This window comes from Plectropomus leopardus, chromosome 17 (assembly GCF_026936395.1).
Source record: "Plectropomus leopardus strain MGB_pleo_1.0 chromosome 17, ASM2693639v1, whole genome shotgun sequence".
In the NCBI taxonomy this organism is placed as follows: domain Eukaryota; kingdom Metazoa; phylum Chordata; class Actinopteri; order Perciformes; family Serranidae; genus Plectropomus; species Plectropomus leopardus.
Genome location: NC_142192.1, coordinates 27,583,647 through 27,605,784, shown reverse-complemented (window position 1 = coordinate 27,605,784; position 22,138 = coordinate 27,583,647). Strand labels below are relative to the sequence as shown.

The 22,138-nt window shown below is 40.0% G+C and overlaps 1 protein-coding gene across 1 annotated transcript; it reads right to left on the bottom strand.

The window, feature by feature from the left end:
* Positions 1–1,203: 1,203 nt before the first annotated feature.
* Positions 1,204–15,628, bottom strand: tcf19l (transcription factor 19 (SC1), like). Its single transcript, XM_088090578.1, has 6 exons — positions 15,413–15,628; positions 13,906–14,885; positions 8,897–9,066; positions 7,013–7,406; positions 6,198–6,705; positions 1,204–5,026 (listed from the first exon to the last, which is right to left on the bottom strand). The coding sequence occupies exons 2-6, from the start codon at positions 14,174–14,176 to the stop codon at positions 4,681–4,683; spliced, it is 1,689 nt and encodes a 562-aa protein (XP_087946704.1). The 5' UTR covers positions 14,177–14,885; positions 15,413–15,628; the 3' UTR covers positions 1,204–4,680.
* Positions 15,629–22,138: the final 6,510 nt, after the last annotated feature.

The following is a 22,138-nucleotide window of genomic DNA, read 5'->3' as shown; positions in this document are numbered from 1 at the left end:
TTTTAAATCAAGCTTGGGTCCAAAACTGCTGCAGAGTTTACAGCTCGGGTGGGGCTTGGACAGAAATGCAGGTTCATGTTGGGTCTGGCTTACTTTTTTGGGCCTGATTACAGCTCAAGTTCTTAGATGAAACTGCTCACAAAAGGTCTGTGGATTATCTTGAGTAACCAGTACATCATTTCTGGAAAGAGACATTTCTGTCTTCAATTCTATTTATTTGGCACTTTGAGCATCACAGGATGAGTGCCATTTGATTTGGGGGTGAACTGTCCCTTTAACATAGTATTTTTGTGTAAATCTAGGGATACCATTGAACCCAAAATGCCCACCTGAATAACCAAATGCCTGTTTTATCCCAACACTGTGACTTGTAGGTCAATCCTTCAGGTAACATCTGCAGAAATGTGGACTTGCAGAAAGTGTGAGTAAAGGGCCCAAAATGCACTAAACAATTTGACATTTGTACAGCCGTAAGCCATCACAAAGTTCATGAGTATGGTTTGGGATTGGGCCTCCGTCACTAACTTGTCTGACTTCACAGGGGTCAGGGGTCAATACCTCAAATGTAACAGCCAATTGAATGACATAATTTCAGCATCTTCCCCATTAAGAGAATGGGACATAACCTGTCTTATCTACACATGATGCGTCGTCATAACAAAACACGCAGACTTACAAGTAACATTTTCTTCTTAAAAACATCGCAGCTATCGACATGTTGACTGATTACAAGATGCGCCAATCAGTTCATGTGAAAGCCTCACTGAAATAGAAATGCTGTAAGCAGTAATTCTGTGTGTAAATGTTACTTCATGCATGGAAACACAGATAAGACAAATCCATTATGAAGTTATAAAAAAATAAATAAATAAAAAAAGAGATGCGAGATAATGGGTTTCATTTATGAGGATGTTCTTTTTGCTTGTTGACTCACACTCTGCTCTGATCATTTCAGAGAAAACAACAATGAAAATAATAACTAGATAAATCACATCTGTCTGCTGGGAAGTTTAGTTTTTTTTAAACATGACACAAAAGACCAGAGGAAAACAAAATGTAAATTTCTAATATCAATGTTTCATCAATGCTGGATGCATAAGGAGAATCTATTATAAATTAAATGTGTTTTGGATCACAGCCTCTTTGGATGCAAAAGACAAAAGCAGAGCTGTGAAGATGAAACAGACAGACAATGCAAAGAAACATTTTTTAAACATTCTTTATTTCTTCCCTGATAACTTTGATGCCAGTGGCATCTCAGAGAATGATGACAATTGGTTTAATTCTGTACAACCCAGCAAAACCAACAAAGTGTTTCTGCATTTCAATGTGATAATTAAAGTGAAGGCAGTGTGTGAAAAAAAAAAGAGTCCTGTGAACTCCCGCTTCAGAGCTCTGAGAGAAACTGACTGATGAAAACAAAATCCCTTTGATTAACTCCATTTCTGAACTCCTCACTTCAGGTGCGCTCACCTTAAGAGTCGCGTGTTAAGGGACTTTAACAGTAAACAGAATAATTAACTCAGTGTAAAAATGGCACCGCTCGAATGTGCCGTACGGATTAGCAGATGGCACAAACAAAATACTGAAACAATGAGGCAACCACAACAGTGATCAAAAGTATTCACCACAAACTTAATTTTAAACTGTCAAAGTCTTGAAAGATGTTACAAGAGAGTTGTTTGTCTTTGAGGTGATGTAAATGGAAAATATAGCAGATCTGCACAGAGCGGTTAGCGATGTGGTTATCAGTATGCAAGGCTGCTTTATCAAATATCAGACAGCGGCCACTTACGTGCTCGACTGATGAATAGTCTATTAAAAGTCAGAAAGTTGTGAAAAATGCGCCGTCTTCAAATAGCTTATTTTGTCCGACAAACAGTCCAAAAAAAGATATTAACTTTTTTTATGATATAATACAGAAAAGCAGCAAATACTTTGTGAAGCCGTAACCTGCATAAATTTGGCCTTTAATCAATGAGATATTGTGTAAATCTGAAGTCTGCAGTGGCAAACTATTGTTAGCTGAATGTGCTAAACTGCAGTGTGAAGTAGCTAAAGTTAATGTGTGTGTGTTAATCTGAAATCAGCAGAGGCTTGCTAAAATTAGCCAGATTAGACGTGTTAAACTCAAATCCACAACGGACTGTTAGCTGAAGGTGTTAAACTTAAGGTGTTAACCTTGGCTGAGATGCTACCGGAGATGAGTTAGAGGAAGGCGATGAGGTATGGCGATTATACCGACAAAATGTTGACAGAATGAAAACTTTAAGGTTGAAACAGCAGAGAGACACGTTAAACAAGCTCAGACTTCTTTGCAGCTGCATTATAAACTAAAAGAGTCCATCAATAGGCACTGAACGCCGCTTTATCTCCATTTATGATATAACACCGGTTTCTTTTCACGACCTGCCTCCTCTCACCAATTTAGAAGTGTCGCCCTCAGCGTTGCACGTTTTAGCACATCTGTAACTGTAGTTTTGTAGGGAAGTATAACTGTTTGCCACATCAAAGCAATAACAGGTGCACAATGAGAAGCGTCAACACAACAGCGGTGATACGGAGGAGATCCCACAATTCCTTGATTGAAGCTCGGAAGACAAACAGGCATTTAAATATCTTTAGAGCCATCTAAGAGACAAAACGAATATGCAACATTTACATCTTTACTGGCAGATGAAACATACAAAACCAAAATACAACTGACTGAAGATTAACAGAAAGACGTTTTTTTTCCTTTTACGTTTGATTACCACTGCTCAACATGACCAAACAAGTTCAAATCTGTATTATAGTATTAGGCTTTTATGTTAAATCCTGTAAAGTTGATATTAACTTTACTGCATTGAGGTGATTTAACCTCATATATTTTTAAAAGAGTTCATCAAAACCTCCAAATGCAGTTGAAATTATTTCAAGTGAATCTGGAGTCTTATGGCGAAGTAAAGCTAAATTTATTAAGTCTATTAAACAAAAGTTTAAGCATGTCACACACTTTTTTGTAAATTTAATCTTTCTGCTTGTTTTTCTAACATTGTCTTGACAGATGAAATCTGAGAAAGTCTGATTCAACTGTGTGTCTGTAACAAATAGTTAAAAATATATATATATTTAAAAGAGGTTTTTTAGATTTTTTTTTATTTTATTGCTTAAGAATCATGTTTTCTACAATTTCACCCACTTTTCTCTTATTTCAATACTGCAGGTCTGCCAAAGTGGTATGATCAAAGTAAAAACTGGCAGATGCCTTTTTACACAACACAAACCCAAACAAACTATATCCTGAACACTACCATTAGCTGAACAGCTCCGACAGATCTATTACAGGGGTAATAAAAGTGGCGCAGTGGGTAAACTGCTCATAAATGCTGTTTTGAAGACTGTTTTTTTTCCCCTGGGTGAGCAAACCAATGTAAATACTTTGAATTAAATAATAGAAAGGTGCTTAAGAGAAGAATTTTGAGCTTTATACTTTTGATTTTATTCCAACTCAAGCAGCACCTGAGCAAAGATATGTGTAGATTGCTGTTCGGCAGGACAAAATAGTCCTCTTTGGCCCAAGAGTTCAGTAGTGTGAAGAGACTCTTAAAGGTGGATATTGATTATAAAAGAAGACTTTAAAATCATCCTGTCTAAACCCACCAGTCAGAGACGCAATTTTCTGAATCTATTTATCCCGTTCCATCAGCGGATGATATTTTATGACATTTCAATGGTAATGAGTCCTCCCAAAGCAGCAGCAGCAGCCGCACTGTCAGCCCGCACTCAGACGTCTTATAAAAACAGTCCCGCCGCACACATTCCCCCAAAAAATCCAGCAGCTGCTCGTGCTGAAGTGCCTTGAAATATTTGATTATCATCCCTCAAGCACCTCTCATCAGCAGCTACAATGAAAGTCTGCTGACACATTTCCCGGCATTTAATTGTCTTGAAACATCGCACGCCCACTCCTAGACAGCTGCTGCCACCCAGGGAAGCTGCACTGAGACATTTCATCGAGTTTTATTATCACACAGGTGGGAACCGCAAGCCCAGCGCTGTTTACTTCAAGGAAGAAGAGTGTTGAAACTCTCTTGGCCACTCGAACCCCATAATGTTCACTGAAGGTCCTATTCTGCCTCGGCCTACTCGATAAAATAGTGAAGCCGGCTGCACCGACACATCTGACAGAGTTTAATCGCCCTGTATGGACTCCTGCTGTGGCAGCCTGATCTGAAACATTTCATTAATCTTCCTGAATGTTGCCTGCCCCTTGGTCAGCAACAGCCACAGTGGGAGTGTACTCAGAAACATTTCATCATGTTTTCCCGCCCTGACCGCACCTCTCCAGGCAGTCAAAGCCATAATGAAATCCAACCTGAGACATTTCATTACAGTTTTGCCTCCTTCTGCAGAGGGCCAACACGGAGCAGGCATGTTTGTGAAGCAGCTGTGTGACTGTTGGGTCACAAATCTTCAAACTCGGATAGGTCGGGATTTAAAAATCGAAGGAGGCTCTTGTCCTGCTCTCGCACAGCTGCTGTTGAGGTGAAAGAAAAGCACTGCGCGTCTGAGTGGAGGAGCCACGGGGAGTAGCATTGACAAGTGTGGCTGCAGGAAATAACATCTGAGGGGAAAAATGTGCTAACTTCAAAGTCTAAACTGGAGCCTTTCATCGCCACAAAGTTGGGTTCGTTCGTATCAACGACATCCGCAGTGGAAGTCGGCGTTGGGGTCCTTCAGGAGCTTCTTGCGGTCGACGTGCAGACAGTCTATGTGGTACCAGGCGTCGCACACGTCACACTGGATCCACTGCACCGTGTCCTGCTGCGGCAGCCGACACCGTGGCGCCGCGCATGGCTCCACGGCCCCGCCCATCACCTCCTCTTCTTCCTCCTCATCGTCGTCGTCATCGTCCTCGGAGGAGGAAGAGGAGGAGCCAGAGGATGAGGAGGCAGAAGAGGTGGAGGAGGAAGATGAGGAGGATGGAGACGGCAGGGAGGGCCGGGGAGGGAGAGGGTGTTTTCTGGGGCGGCCTCGTCTCTTACTGCGGGGAGAAAAGAAAAGCAGGACAGAAGGAAAGAAGAGAGGGAGGACCAGGTGGTGAGATCAGAGAAAAAAGGAAGCGACAGGCTGCTGTCTAAAGATCGTTTACGTGTTTAACGTGTTTCCCGCACATTAGGAGCACTAATGGAATATGCTGTATATTAGGGCTGTCCCAAAAATCATTTTTTGGGCTCTGGATATTAGCTATTGATCAACTGCGAATATGGAGGGGGGGGTGACAGACACTCTGTCAGCGAGGGAGAAACTGTGCGCTTCACACATGGGGGAGGATGGAGGTGAAGGAGAGAGATGGGATCCCGACTCACGACAGTTTCCACGCGTCAGGTAAGAGGTGTTACGTGAGAGACTGATGTGCCTCCAACTGCTTGTCTGCAGTTATGACACTTTATAGTTTGTAAAGTTGAAAAACCTCAGACGGACTCAGGCAATTAAATCCTTAATAACATTTGGGTAAAACACTCATTCCTGTGAGACAGACGCAGCAGCAGTATCAAACACTGACATGACAATCAAAAAAAAGAGAAGAATATCTGAATGCCTAAATAGAAAACCTTATTCCTACCCAATTCGTGAATATGTAACTAGCCAAATATTTGCAGCCAGCCCTACAGTATTTACCTTTCAGTTATGTACTGCACCACACGTTGGGAGCACAGAGTGTAAACAGGAATATTAGTGGAATATTCATTTTCATTAGCCATGTAAACAGCTTAGTAGAAATATTGTCTTTTTGAGGGTAAAAACAGGAATATTTTGTGCATTTAAAAGTAGTCACTGTGTCCTGGTTGAAATCTATTATATCAGCCATTAGTTCACAATAAACCTGATGAATCAGAGATTTCCCGCCACTGGCATCAGTGAGTTAATGTGCAAGAAAATGATGCTGGCTTTTCCATAAAACTAAGGTGAGACAATATTACATAAATGAACTGCAGTGGTATCAATTCATCAGATCGTTTGCGTCTCTCTTCTGTGCCTATTGGACACTTCTTTCTTTATTAGCATGAAATTTTAAAGCCTCATTGTTGTAGGATTTAAAAATGACTTTGATGACCTGCAGCGGTGGCACGACACAAAAAAGTGGTGCAATATTTCTGCAGACAGACAGAGGCGTTGGCTGCAGAGACTAACTTGATCCCTGAACATCTTACCTCGTCTGATGGTGAAATCTGTTGAACTGCATCCTGCCTCTCTCCTCTGTGCGGATCCTCACTGACGGCGAGGCAAGGCTGTAGTTCTCCCCCCCGACCACCAGAGGGGAGAAAACCGGCGAGCTGTTCGCCCTCCGCCTGCCTCTCTGCGCTATTGGAGAACAGTGGGCGGGTTTCTGTTGGCGGAAAGCTGCGATGTTGCCATGCATCACCGTCTGGACCCGGTGCATCGTCTGCACTTCCTGTTTGTGGACTGCCGGGTTGGTGAATGACGCCTGGAGGAGGTGGTGGTTGAGTCTGCTGTTCGTCATGGCGCCGTGGAAGCTGCCGATGGTCCGGATGCCGACGGGGAAGGGCTTGGCCTCGAGCGGCCGCCGGACGTCGTTGTGGGTTTTGGGCTGCAGCGGCAGAGGAGCAGGAGAGCTGAAACTCTCCGACTCAGACTTGTAGAGCCGTCGCCTCTTCTTCCCCCTCGATCTCTGTCCGTCCTCCACAACTCCTGCTGGAGCTGAACCACAAAAATGAGAAAAATTTTGATTGGAGCTGAGATCACTGATTTTTCTAGCGCATGTTTCTCACTTTGATTCTACTCAGTTTATTCTCATTTTCACCCATTTGCTCTTTTTTTCTGGTTAAACCTTGTTCAGATTTTGTTTTAACAAAAACTGAAATTTAAAAAACTTATCTTCTATGTGCGCTCTCTCTAACTGGCCTAGGTTCTTTTTAAAGCTGCCAAAAAATAAGTTTCTCTACAAAAATCTGCAGCCTCTGAAGTTCACAGAAAGCTCAGTTCGTCAGCACTTGTATTTATTTACCTCCTCGACTTCTGGGCTCGTCTGAGCTGTCGTCCTCGAGGAGCACCGTGTGAGCCGACTTCCTCCTGCTCCTGGAGGTTGGCTGGATGGACTTTGCAGAAGGCACTGAGACTGCGGAGGAGAAAGATGGAGGCGTGGATGGCGGAAGAAGAGCGGATAAGCCCACGGCCAGAGGAGGCGAAGAGGAGGAGCCGGGGTCCGATGCGGTCCCCTCATGGCTGTGGCTCCTCTTAAAGGTCCAGGCGCTGCCCTTCATTTTGCTCAGACTGCCGATGGAGTTGAGGATGACGGTGGCGCGGTTGATGGACAGCTTGGACAGGTCCAGGTTGGCGGCCTCCTTGCGGTCCAGGTTAGTTCTGATGCGGTTCTGTAAGTCGGAGGAGAAGGTGCCGGCCTAGGAGACAAGATATTTAAATTAGAGGCGAATCCAGCAAAAGCTAAATGCAAATATCCATCAGTGCTGCTATCGTTTGTTTGGTAAATTTATTTTCAACAAAGCCATAGCAAATTTTAAGGATGGAAACATCTGCCTCACTGATATATTTCACTTTTTTCCATTAAATTTCTAAACATCAACAAGCAAGTTTCTAATTAAAGGACTAAATAAGAGAGCACCTGATTCCATCTGGAAAACAGAACATGAAGTTGACTTTTTCCTTCTGGATTAATTTTGTCCACGACCTACTGAATGTTCATTTTGCCACCTAGTGGACGTCTTAACAATAACACATCATAACATAACATAATAATAACACAGTTTTTCTTTTCCTTTGTTGTCAAGAGGCAAACTAATTTCTTACATCATGAGGTAAGTATGTTTTAAACTGAAAGGGTCAAAATACATCGGTTTACACTGATTTACGTGAAAACAATCTGTGCTAAATTTTGGTACCTGAGTGTGCATCTGGGAATGCCGAGTTTCTGCTGTGACGAAGTGGGCAGCGGCGCCACGTGAGAACCTTTCCTGTCTGTAGACCGCAGTCTTATCAGCGTTTTTCAATTTTAATTTTAATCTACACAGTTGTCTGTGCGGCTTCGTGCAGGATCACATCTCAGCTGTGTCTCAACCGCAACCTGAAGCATTTATTTACACTTCAAGTCAATGTTTTTTGGACAATACACATGTAAATGTAAGTTTAATGCCTGTACAAAAGGACCTAAATAAATTAATTTATCTACATTTGGAAACAAGGCTCAGTCTCTTAACAGCAGCACAATCTGCTCTGGTTTGTGATTTCACAGACTCTCCGTCCCCCAAAAGAATGTTTGGAGTTTTATTAATATTTTTTTAAAATTACAGGCCGACTGAAGTATAAACAGAAGGTACCACTGAATACCGGTATCAATTCCAGGTACTAGTACTGTTATCTCTTCATACGTGAACTGACTGTGTTCAATCAGAAAAATACAGTATATCACTAAAGTTTCTTTTTTTCCCTGTGAGACGTGAAATCAACTGAAGAATTGTAAAAGTCTAAACATAATTTAATTGCGTGCCATCTACTTGCGGAGAATGTCTGCAAGTATGCATGACGGAAAACACAACTGCTATTTTTAATGTGCATCTAAACTCATTACAGCTCTTCATGCAGCCTCTACATTCAGTTATGATCTTAGGTGAACATCGCTGTGGACATATTTGAAAAACATATACTGATGAATCAAATCAACAACAAGCTTTCAGATGGCAAACAGAAAAAGTCCGGACTCGTTAAACCTCAGACTTCGTGAGATACACAGAACGACAATCGTTCTGTGAAAAGTGCCGTCTGTGACTGAATCTGGCCTGTGCGGAGCATCATTATAAATCTGTAACTGTGAACTGATGCTGCACACAATCTGACCATCTCTGCAGACTCCGTCCTTAAATAAAAACAAAATTACCTTTGGAATCGTGATGGCATCGAAGTCAAGCGGGCGAACTTTGACCTTCTGGAAGAGGAAATAGAACTCGGGGCTCCCTGGAGCCGACTGGCCACCGAAGGTCAGCGTGTCGCCATCTGAGAGCTCCCACTGGACGCCCGGCTGGAGGCGGACCTCGTTGACCCAGGTGCCTAGCAACAAGAGAGCAAGAGGTGAGAATTTATCTTTAAAATTAAAATATACAGCTGGCACTGAATCTCGCTCCGTAGAGACTCTCGTCAGCCACACTGATGCGTACGTGGTTCGAGATCACATGATCAGCCCAAACGAACACAAACAAGCAACCGTCGAGGGCGACGTTACCCAGGCCACATAATCACAACATTTTTAATGTATAAGCATCTGACAACAAGAAAGAATAAATCAAGAGCCTCAAAATAAAGTCATCTGCTGAGTATCAGTGTGTTTACAGCTTCCAGGGCTGCAGGGAAATGTAAAACAGTCTGTGAAATGGACCTAGAATTGGGGAGCTGGAAGGCTACAAGGCAATCAAATGGCCACGACAGGCCGGCACAGAATGAGAAATGCGCAGTGAATACTAAGATGTAATTTTAATAGCAGAAATGAAAAATGCGTGAAACAGACTGTGAAATTACTTGAAAAATTAGGGAGTAAGAGCGCAGTTTAGATTCGGAGCCCGTCAGACACAGTCCAGCGGCCTTAAGTGAAGAGCAAACTTTCACTCTCAGTCTGTCCTCAGCTTGTGCCGCCTCCTGTGCTCGTCAGGTTTCTAAAGACTAAATGCAAACTGAAGATGTGATTTCTCTGACGTCCGCGCGCATGCGATACAAAGCTGCCTCGTGATTGACATCTGTATACAGACATTACATCCGCTGTGAGTGCTCCTTAATCTTAAATGGAACATTTTGCACCTTATTACTGCTTTTGTTCATTTGCTCCTCGACATTCACAGTGTATCAGATCCACTTTGTGCTCGATTGTCGACGACCACTTGAGACTGAATGAACGAGATTTTGACGACTTTCCTCAGGGCCACGTTTCAAGCTTACTATATATTACATATAATTATGTCATCATCCATGGCTAAATAAAAAACATCTCAAAATTCATGAATCTGTATCATCAGCCTTTTTGCAGATTTCACCGTCCATCATGTTATCTTTTTATTTAATTCAAGTGGGGCTGCACTTTACAATTCGTCCCACATTTGATTAATGTGCTGATTAATTTCTTAATTAAATTTTTTAACTAATTTGGTTCCGAAAGATTAAAAAAAAAATAGTGGAAAATGTCAACCACAACTTCAGAAGCCCCTGTTTGTTTTATACAACCAACATTTTAAAATCAAGAAATTTAAAGAGAAACTTTGGTGTTTTTCAACTATGCCTTATTGTCCCATGTTTTGCGTCTCAGTGAATTATGGGAACAACAGTTTCTGAACTGGTCAGGTGTTGAGCAAGAGCACTCGAATGTAACCACTCAGGGCATTTGTGCATCATTAATTTACGTCCAATAATGCCTGATTTTGCCACCGACAGGCTCAGATTATTATTATAACTGTCTGTCAGTTAGGACAGCACAATTAATCAAACATTGCAATTTGGGCAAGTACGATATTCAAATAACAGGAGCTGCATTTATTTGATAATGATAAAATGTTTCAGCCAAAAAAATCATATTCTAAGGGGGAAATCTCGTTTGGTATAGACTGCAGCAAAAAAAATCTGATTTTTTTTTTTTTAAAAAGTGAAAATAAAATCCAAAAATCAGCATTCCTAATAAAAGTGAAAATCATTTTGCTATTGTTAAATCGGTCAAAATAACATCTGATTTTTCTAATATTAGGCAGCCCTACTGACAACATTACGACAAGAATCCCTACAGAAACAGACCTTTTTGTTAAAGAATTAGATCTATTTCAATTTATTTCAAGCAAACCAGCATTGGTGATTGGTTGAACAGTTTAAAAACGGCCCAAGATGGTTTCTTCTCTGTTTTATTTTGTACCTGTCGAATGCAGATAAAGTGTGCATTACGATGATTAACCCTTACGGTTTATTTTCTGGTTAAACAAAAAGGATCTTGGTCTTTAACAAAAAGGTCTTCCTCTGTACGGATCCTTTCCATGATACTGTCAGACACTTTTAATAACAATAACTGTCAGCAGCCCTTTTTTAATTGTCTCAGGCACTTAAAACACAAAAACATGGAAAAATAGGGTCCAGATTGAAAAACAGAAAAGTTACTTTTAAATTTACAAACACAGAACAAAGAAAAGAAGCAAATCCTCAATTAAGTCACTGAAATTAAGAAGTATTTGGCATTTTTGCCCCCAAAAAGACTTTTTCCATAAGTGTATGGGCTATAAAAACAACGTATCAACTAATTGTTTCAGCTCGACGTTTAAGCATAAAGATTCATTGATGTATCTACTGTTAAATCTGTCCAGCTGGCTTTTGAAAAGATTTACCCCTCAGTCTGTTACTGTTATGGTGAAGACTTTATCTGATACCTTTTTGCCAGGACTGATTTTAATATTCTTCTTTTTTTTCACATTTTAATTACAAATGTGGTTATTTATGGTGTGAATAATTTGCCATGGCCAACAGTCATCTGACCTCAATCCAACTGAACAGCTGCGGGAAATGTTGGACAGATGTGCGCTCTCCAACACCTTCATCAAAACACCGAATGAGGGGATGTATTTTGGCAGAGCGCCGTGTTTGTGCCATAGAGCACTGAAGCTGCTCTGGAAGCTGCTGTGGCCAAAAATAAATTTCATTTTTTTCATCCACAAAGAATGTAAACCGGGGTAAAAGATCACACTCTTCAGGGTGCAACACTTATGCTGTTTTTCTTTCACTTAGAACAGAAATGTTCTTGTTTGAAGTCATTTTTTCCCTGAAGAAATTAGACAAAGACAGATTATCGGTCTGGTCCGATAGCCGGCTGATATTTGGCATTTTGCCTTTTATTTGTATCAGCGTCTCATTTTAATGATCGCTGATAAAAAATAATTAATGTGTGTGCGAATTACATTCAACCAACACCCTGAAAGGCAGACTGCAATACGTGCAAACAAAGTGTCAACACGGGAGGAACTTTTACTTTGTAAAACCTAAGAGAGCTAATTTTATTTGTTCATTTTTTAATTAAAATTTTCACTGAACAGATAAAAAGTTATACTTACTAAACATGATGTTGAAAGTTTTGGTTTTGATTAAACATTTGCTGAAGGCATTTAAACAAAGTTTTGTGGTGGAGTTTGTTATCTTCCAAATTCTAAATTTCAACAGAGATATTTTCATTTTTATTGTAATGTTTGTTTATTGTATTGTAAATACTTTTGGAAGTTTTCGGTCTCATTAAGTACTTATAATGTGTGTTGGAATCTGCCCTTAAAAAACAATATCAGTAAAACCGTATTTCTTATATTTTTTAATTATCTTCACAAGTTTTTTGCTTAAAAAAAAAGTCCCAAGAAAAGTTTACATCAGATTCATGGTTTGTTCTTAAACCCCTGAGCTGTTCACAGCTGCGTTTTTGTGATGACAAATCCCCAGATCCTCGAAAGCTGAAATTACATAGCAGCTGATTCTAATTAGCACAGATAAATGTTATTATTACTATTCCTATTAACAGAACTGAACTAAAACTGTATCTTAATTTAAGTCAACTTTAGAATCAAAGAAAACGTGATAACTAATTACTCTGGACAAACTTATCACCAAAATGTGCCAAAGTGTGCATTTTCTTACATAAGAACAAATCCTAAATAAGAAAACATCGGTGAATACCAGAATCTTTGTGAAAACTGCACAAGCTGGTTTTAAGAGGAAACCTCTTCTAAAGTGTAGATGGTAAATGAGGGGCAAATGTTTTTAATTCTTCATTATCATTTTCAAGATTAGGAAAAAGTGATTTGCTAGATTTACCAGCCTAATGTGGCATTTTACTCACCCGGGCAACCCTTATCCCTCTTTAATCACTTCATCACTATCAGACTCCAGTTTTGTTAATTTTTGTGTAATAAATCAAACTGGCAGGATTACATGCACCTCAATAGGCTGCTGTTTTTAACCATTTAGAGAAAATTAAAGTCCTGGCCGGTAAAAAAATTGAAGTCAAAGTTTGTAAGATGCATTTAGCTTCTCGTGTTTCTGTGTGCATCGGAGGCCTTACCTGGTTTGCATGTCTACAGCTGTGTTTGTGCTGGTTTTTGGGCTCAGCTGGTGTCAGTCTGCAGATGTTAGTCATTCAGCAATATTTATAATATTTAGTATCTGTATTCCTGTCAATCCTAATGTGTGTGGGCCCAGTTTTGCTTTAAATCTGCTGTGTGTGTGTGTGTTTATTGTGTCTTTCTAAATACAAATATTAGCACTTTTTTCCATTAACTCTTCAGGGTTTCCACAAATTACCAAACTTGTCAAAGAACCATAATAATTGCACCGTGTTATCCAAACATATCAGATTTGAATTCTATTCAAACATAATTTCAGCCAGCTGGCTTACAGGGGAGAAAAAGACGAAATGTACGTGACGGTAAACAAAACGCCGTCACACATCGACCCATATTAGAGCTCTGTTACGCAAACGGCTCCAGAAAATGAGTTTGCCTTTATGTAACTCTGCGCAGACGGTCATCCAAAAAGATTATTGTAATGATTTAATTATACACCACTAAATTTCAGAACTTTTCCTCAACTTTTAACGAACGCAACTAATTTCATGACATTTCCAGGACTATTGCATGGATTTTCCAGGTTTTTCATGACTGTGAAAACCCTGACAATCAGTAAAGGAAGTGAGTGGTGTTTGTGAGAATGTGTTTTCCTGTAGATGTATGATATTTCTTGTAAGTGGGTGTGTACTTTAATCTCTTCCACAATGACTGTAGCAGTGTGTGTGAGTGTGAGAGTGTGAGTGTGAGTGTGAGTGTGTGTGTGTGTGTGTGTGTGTGTGTGTGAGTATGTGTGACCGTGTGTGTGACTCAGTCATTCTCTCACCATGACTGCTCCTGTCCTTGATGTGGACCCTCCAGCCCTCCTCCTGCGGCGTCACATCACCTTCGCCCGCCTCCTTCTCTGCGTGCAGCTCAGCGTGGATTCTTGACACCGACGCAGAGTCCAGCGTGACGTCGCACAGCTCTGCCGCCCGCCCCAGCCTGAACACAGAGTGGCTCAGCGCAGGCCTGAACGTGTACAGGTCCCGCGCAGAGTCGGCGGCCGATGAACCGATCCGAAGCAGCTGGAAGCACGGCTGCACCCCGGACAGCATGACTGAAGCGTCTGATTGTCTGCCACCACTAAGCCCTCACCTGCCCCCACCCGGAGGCCGCACCTGATTTGTGACCGGCCCTGAGTTACAGGACGCTGCGATCCATTGTGGACTCTTCGCTATAAGTCAAATTGAAGGCATTTAACCAAAGATTGCCAACAAACATAAAGCTGCAGGAAAAAATATTCTAAACAGACGTCTAAAATCACAGAGTGTGAAGGTTACAAGCAGGTGCAGCAACAGGTGTTTGCATTAGTATGGAGAGCTGATGACTTGTTGTGCCCTGCTGTGAATACATGAATAAATAACGAGGATATGAAGTACTGTATAAGCTGCTGAAGGGTGGAAATGAGCTTCTGCACTCTGCTATGAGCTGAAATTCAAACAGACTAAATCCCCCCCGTAGAGTGGAGGCTAAAAGAAGACGGATTTGAGAATACAGAGCTTCAATAATGCGGACGGCCTGTGTGTTACTGAGCTGCTAAATCGAAAGGTGCGGTAAACATTAAAAATGTGAAAAGGTAAACCTGCCAAAAAGCTTGACAGGCGTGACTTTTAGCGGGAGCTCTGACGTTTAATATTTGCAGGTTTGAACAGCTGTCACCTGAGCGTGTGTGTGTGTGTGTGTGTGTGTGTGTGAGAGAGATTAAAATCCCAGGCTCCTGACATCAGCCGTCTCACAGGTGGGAAGCCTGACAGGGTGTCTGATCTGCAAGAAAACAAAAAGTAAACATCTTTGAAATAAAAACAATGTAATTGCTCTCTGCTCTCTGAAAAGAGCTTTATAAATATAATTCACTTGACACTTCAGAAGCCATAAAGGCACAAAAACACGTTTCATTACAGGTTTGAGTTATAAAACTAAACTAATGTCAGGCAGCAGCACATGCTAACTTTACAAAAACATCCAGAAAATGTCACTTGATGATGATGATAGCGAGCTGCAGTGTGCACCGCATGCCTGCATCAGCTGCATGAAGGCAAATGAGCACACAAAGCAAGAAACAATAACCAACTGAAAGTAACAGCTCGCCACGTAAAACCACGTTTTTGCAACTATAACTGCAAACAGCACTGTGTTAAATACATATTTACATGAAAATGCATTGATTGGCGTTAAAATCAGATCAATAATGTTATATTGTCGCCATGGTGTTGCGCTATCAGTCAGACGGGATTAAGCTAGCTGACGTTAGTTCCTTGTAGGACGGACTGAAAGTCACAGCTGCCACTTACAACAATGACACGCCGGCTTTGAGTGAATTATTCCTCCACGCGCCGCCGCCAAAACCACGCGAGCTGCTCACACAGCGGACCCGGCTCCCGAAATCTTCACAAACTCTGGTGCTTTTGCAGTATTTTATCGCCGTTGTTCGCCGGGCGTCGGTGCAGCTTTTCGCCGTCTTTCCTCCCAGGAGGAAGTCCTTTGAAATTTGGCGCGCCAGTCCCGAGGCTTCCTTGCGCGAGAACCTGCGTCACGTCCTGCTCCGCCCCGATTGGCTGATTGCCAGGGCGCCTTCTGCGCGAGCAGGAGTGGAGCAGGACCAGGACGGGCCTGAGAGAGGGGAAAGTGGGTCACGAGGTTTTCACCAGGATTAGATAATCTAAATTTAGTAAAGGAGTCCGTTGATTAGCTGAATAAAGTTTATGTGACAGTCTGGTTCAGTGAAGGCAGTGTCACAATAACAGATTAAAGGTTTTCAGACATGTAAAAATACTATTATAGCCATATTGTAAGATTTCAAACATTTTTTTAAGGAATGCTTCATCCACAAAATCTAATCTGATTCACATTCTGTTATTGGCTTTGGCGTATCTTGCTTTGCGTTATTTGTTAAAGCACTTTGTAAACTCTGTTTTTAAAAGGTAAAGGTATAAATAATGTTTATTATTACTATCAAAAGATTTTGAAAGTCAATGCCACTATTCCTGGTTAAAATAAAATAATTATTACTATTAATTATTATATGATTACTATTATATTAATTATTATTATTATTAGCAGTAGTAGTAGTACTAGTAGTAGTGGTGGTGGTGGTAGTAGAAGTAGATTAGTAAAATTGTTTTTAAATTTTGACTGTTTTCTTTTGTAGTTTTTGCTGCTGTCTTGTCCATGACTCCCTTGAAAAAGAGATTTTGAATTTCAATGGGACTAATTCTGATTAAATAAAGGTTAAATTAAATGAATAAATCATTTATTATTCTTATTATTATTTTTATGATTATTAGGCTATTATTGTTGTTGTTGTTAAAACGGGCCTTTGTATATCAGTTACTCACCCCATTTTACCTTAAATTTATTTATTTTTTTAAAAATGTGAAAAAAAGCAGTGAACAAAGAATCCAGAAATATTCTTCATGTTGCCTAATCTAGTAAACCCTTTAGTAAAATCCAAGTCTTATTTTTCCAGTTGTATGCTCTACACTCCCAAAACACATGCATAGTAGTACGTATGGGAAAGCATGTGCAAAAGCTTGTGCTTTGCAGTGAGCTGCATACTTGTAAGCAGAAATACCTCAGTAAAACATTTTTAGCAAAAATGCACATGCTACTGAGCATACCGGATAAACAAGACTCAGATTATGTTGTACAAGTTGTGTAAGGGTTTATAAACAGAAGTTTTTACAGGCTAAAGTTAAGAAAGTTCTCTGTGTCTGGATTCTTCATTCACTGTGGAGACATTTGAGAAAAACACATTTTTCTTCACAAATTTAAGGTAACATGGGCTAAGCAACTGATATACAAATGTTCATTTTTTCTTTAAAATAACTTATTGGAAACCACAGAAGCCATGAATATGCAAAAGCTTAGGCTAACAGCTGGACTCAAAATGTGTCCAGGGTTGACAGTTTGATCTGCCTGCTCACACATGAGGGCAAGACTCTGAACCCTAAGTGGCTCCCGGTGGGCAGACCAGCATCTTGCATGGCAGCTGCATCACCATCAGAATCATATGCATTAATATGAAAACAGCCTTCTTGGGTTAAACCATTATTTTGTACAATGAAGCAAAAATATCCAGATAAATTAACATTAAGCAAAACACATTTTTGAGTGCACCTTCTTATTTGGATTCCTTAAAAAAATATCCTTGTTTTTAAAATAGGCCCAATGGGAGCAAAGAAGCAGCAAGAGGGTTATGCTAATATTACAAACTAGATTGGACAAGCCCTTGAATACTATGCATTTTATTTTCTGCTTCACTTTGCTTTTATTCGTTATTGTATTTTAAATGTCATTTCCTCTGGTTTGGTTCTGACAGTGAATTGTGAGCAGAATTAATAACAAACACATTAAAGGTAACTTGGCATTTTTGTATTTGAGGAGAGAGTCAGAGGGGGAATATATCATCATATCGTTACTTATTACTTATTTTTATTTTAGGAGGGAATCGGCATGTTGATGTTTCTCAGAAAATACACTGTTTGATAATTGTTTCTATTGGTGTGTTTGCCTTCTGTTCATCATTAACTGAGAGGGGTGCTCCTCTCATGGCAAAATATCTGAAAACTCCCCTCTTCATTGCCACTTGCTGTCTTATACACCAAAGTAAAATCACTAAGAAAATGTTATGTAAGTGAACTGCAACGCCCACTCTGCCCACAGGCACAGGGAGTTTATACTGTACAAATCTGTTCTCTACTTATCACAACTCGGAGCTACTACCTCTGGCTATACTCAAAGTTGAAGAGCTGAAATATGTCTGAAAAATAGCTGAAAACTTTGAGATGTTCTTGGGAGTATTTATTTGAAAAAATCTTTCCTGGCACGCTTGTTAATCCATTACTGAAATTCAAACGAAAAAATACTCTGAATGAAACGGAAAAACACCAAACACCAAAAAAATAAAGCTTTGTGATTCACTCTCTGTTGAAAATTCATTTAATTGGAATAGTTCATTCATTACAGAAAAAAAGGAGAAGCTTTATAAAAGTCTGTGCAGGATGCCAAAAGGTCTTACATGGTATATAAATAATCACTGATTTATTCTTCAAGCAAACAAGGTGGTGTGGCTGCTTGTTCATGGCAGTGCAGTGAAGTATCGTTACAGTCAATGATTACTTTGGAAAAAAACGACGAATGAGATCTGAAGAATTTAAGTGATTCAAAATGAGAGTGACAACGTGCAGACAAATCAGTGAACACATTTCTGGTATCAAAAGCATACAGGTTTAACAGACTGTCTCCTTGTCATTTTTGTTTGTTTTTCCACTTACAGCTTAAACTTGCGCTATCCTGAGAAAGACATTTTAATGATTTCATGTTTAATATAAGATACAGACACTGGGCTGAAAATAAACCACAAAAATGCACAATATACACAAGTATGAAAAACCAGACAATTTTACATGAAGCAAGTGTTGGTATCAGCTTCATAATTCTGAATTTAATTCTTTTACACAAACATGACGAGTCTCATGAGCAATGACTTTGACATTAAGTGAAAAGGTGAGTTTTTTTTTCTTTTTCTCATGTGCGTGTTTTGTTTTTTTCAGAAGCAACAGCAGTAATATTGACCGTGACAATACTTCTCCTGCCTGACACACGGGCTGAAACTAACAATAAAATGTAGTTTAGCCTCAAGAGCCATCCTGACTTGGGTTTCCCAAAACCATTTTACAACTGGGAGAGTGTGTGTTCTGTGAAGTTTCAGTCACGTGAATGCATTGAATCCACATAATAATGAACATCTGCAATGCAAACTTTAATGCCCCTTAGAATGATGCATTGAAACTTTATTTTAAGAATTGGCGTCTGTGCGTATTATATCACAAGTGACGTTAAAGGAGATCACCAGTGTTACATATTAATGCATGCCACGTGATTGGTCTGACAGTAAAGGTTAGTTGGTCCCAGCAAAGTTTGCCAAAATGTGACCAGTGATATTGTTTTTGAGGTGGGGACTCTTATTTCTCACAGACATTGTTATGGGACAGAAAATCCTAAGAAAGGCTCAACTTAGATACCAGAGGTTTGGACTTGAGCCACAAATTAGATTACTTTAGACTCGACTTATCAAACTTTAAAAAGACTCGACTAAATGACTCATGACTTCACTCGGACTTGAGCCTGTAAATACATATGCAATGTGTATTTCTTTTTTTAGGACATCTCTTACCAAGTTGCCATATTTTCAAAAGAAATAAATCCAATTTCCCCGGGTTTTTAAAGGTATAAATGTATGTCAAAGGTGTATGAACACAGCGTAAGAAAATTAATGTCATTCCAGGTTTCAAATGGCTAAAAATAAAACACCAGTATTCTCCTTTAACTATCATCTCAATGCCAGAATATAACAAGTCAAGGGGATGATGGGAAACCAGGAGCAGACCTCAGTGACAAGATCAGGATGGACTCATGAGGCCAGCTGTACAGAAAAGTGCAATTCATAGTTTAACTATCATAATTAGCTATCAGCATCACGGCTGCTGTCCCACAAGCAATCGACAGGTCAGCATGCTGCAGTTATACTAACTCTTAGGTATACACTGGGACAGCAGATATAGGCTATAATATCAGAGTATGGAGAAACAGTAAGCACATTAGTAGCAAGAGTCGTCTTTTTGGTGCTAAATGTGATGCTACAAAAAAGTTTTGACGATGATATTCAAGCATGTTCTTTCATTCAAAAGAGAATAGAGATGCCTTAAAGTAAAACACATCAATTATATGAAAATTAGAATCTTCTTTTTCTTCTCTTATATAAAAAAAAAACATTCTCAGGTGCTGGGAGTATCACGGTGGGGAGAGACGTGTGTCTACAAAACAATATTCAAGCAAACAGAGTATAATGCCTTTCTGAATAATTCAATTAAGCCCAGAGAAGGAGCGCTGCTGAACTGGGATCAGTTTGTCCAAGTGTGTGTTCCTTACCAGTTTCGAGTGACAGAGGCCAGTGGTTTTCACTTATTTCATCCAATTATCTGTCATGAGTCAAAGATAAGACTAAATTCAATCACAGTAAGAGCCGCTGAGTTACACTGGAGTGAATTAAAACGAATTGATCTCAGTGTCAAAACCCGCCGCTGACAGTTCTTAAATTTTGCACTAAACCAAATTCTATTATGATCAAAGGTACGAGCAAAAAAGCGTCACAGGAGGCATCATTTTGTGGTTTTTCATTACACTCTTTGGAATTACAGAGAACAGTAGATTAACAGAAGATTGAATCTCCCAGAATTGAAAGAGTATTTTATTAAATCTCGCCCTGCCCACACACGGATCAGCGCTCCTGTTCTGACAGGCTTTGTGAAAAGCGTCTCTGATGTGTAATGAAACAGAAAACATCAGACGAGGTTGAATGACGGGAAGCGAAATCCTTTCATAAAGCCTCCATCAGCTGTGAACTTTAGCGTTATTATTCCACCGGGCGCATGCTGAAATCCAAAAGGAGGCTCACGGCCTTTCACCCTGCAGAACGCTGAAGTGCCCCTCGACAGATACTTTGTGATGTTTGCGATGAATGAAACATTTTATCTTCACCCCAAACAGCTCAGTATAATCACAAAAGATCTGATAAAAGCAGCTTCGCCACCTTCTGAAATACAATATCAGTGTGTTTAAATGTGAAAACATTTCACTGACATCATCGTCTCTGAGCAGGTTAAGTCCAAAGCCCAGTCACTGGAATAAATGTTGGCATTGTACGCTTCTGCAAACCACAAATATGTTACTTTTGCACATTTCATTCATATTATATCAACATTTCTAAAGTGTTGCAGTTTTTTAAGCTGATTTTGCCATCAGGAGGCGGAGGGGTTAGTGGATGGTGTGACATCTCATGGAGATACCTGCCAAGTTTCAGCACACTGAACCAGAACAATAAACAACAGAACCAGATTTGATTAAGCGAGTCATTACTGTGTTTCCAGCTCCTTTTTAGGCACCAAACGTGGGTGTTTTGTTATGACTTTTCACTGTTTTTTTTCAGCAGGGATAGGGCCACAATAAGCTTTTTTTTTTTACCAAGATATCTTCGTGTTTCTTGCCAGGTTAAAGCCACAAAAAGCTTTTTTTCCCTCCTTTTTTTTACCAAGACATCTCCGTGTTTCTTGACAGGTTAAAGTCACAAAAAGTGGCTGTTTTTTTTTTGTACTGAGCCATCTCTGTGCTTCCAGCAGAGATAATCCCCTCCAAAGTTTGTATTTTGTAACTGGGTTGTAAATTCAACATTGCAGTGTTTCCAAATATTATTTAATTTGCAGGTGACATCTTTCACTCTGCAAAGGCTAGAATTTGTTGAATTTCTTGTTTTTTTCATTGGATTTAACATACTGTGCTGAAACAGCTGAAATTGTTTTTTACCCCCTTATTTTGGGTAATATGCTGATTTTCTGATGTTGGGAGAACAGGAAGCGCAGAAAAAATTCTCATTATTCCAACTTTGCAAACAAGTGTATTTTTACCAAAATGTTGGAGTATTTCTTCAGTTTTTCTCCAACACATCAGCAGCTTAATAAAATCTTTCCACTGTATAATATGTTGATTTTCTACACTCCTCTCTGTCCTACTTGGAGTCTTAATAAGACAAGTACAACCACCCTGTTGCTGTGTCAAATAGTGTACCCATAGTGACTACAGATACTCCATCACTGCTGACGGACGTGTCGATGAAAGGATTTCACACGGCGTCACTGTGACCTCAACATGAAGACATGACATGACACGGGAGAGCCTTCTGGGCTGAAGGCGTCTCCAGCACTACGTGTTAGTTTTCTACCTGCTGTGGACGTGTGGTTAAAGGATTAATGCAGCGTTTTGATAGTATAAAATCTTGCATAAGCCTTGCAGTAAGAAACATATTAGTATTTTCACATTATACACATGCAGATCACGTATTTTTTATATTTACAAGAGTGGAAAAACAACGATGATTAAGAGTGACGGATGTTGTGTTGGATGTTAGTGATGTCTCAGTGCCATTATCATTTATATTGCTTTAGATTTAATTGTAAATAAGT

What these genes read in the sequence shown, in the direction of transcription:
- tcf19l (XM_088090578.1), bottom strand. Translation starts at nt 14,176, where the DNA reads ATGCTGTCCGGGGTGCAGCCGTGCTTCCAGCTGCTTCGGATCGGTTCA. An exon ending in ATGCCATCACGATTCCAAAG is followed by an intron (nt 7,407 to 8,896) that starts GTAATTTTGTTT and finishes CTTGTCTCCTAG; the next exon opens with GCCGGCACCTTCTCCTCCGA. An exon ending in CGAGCCCAGAAGTCGAGGAG is followed by an intron (nt 6,706 to 7,012) that starts GTAAATAAATAC and finishes TTTGTGGTTCAG; the next exon opens with CTCCAGCAGGAGTTGTGGAG.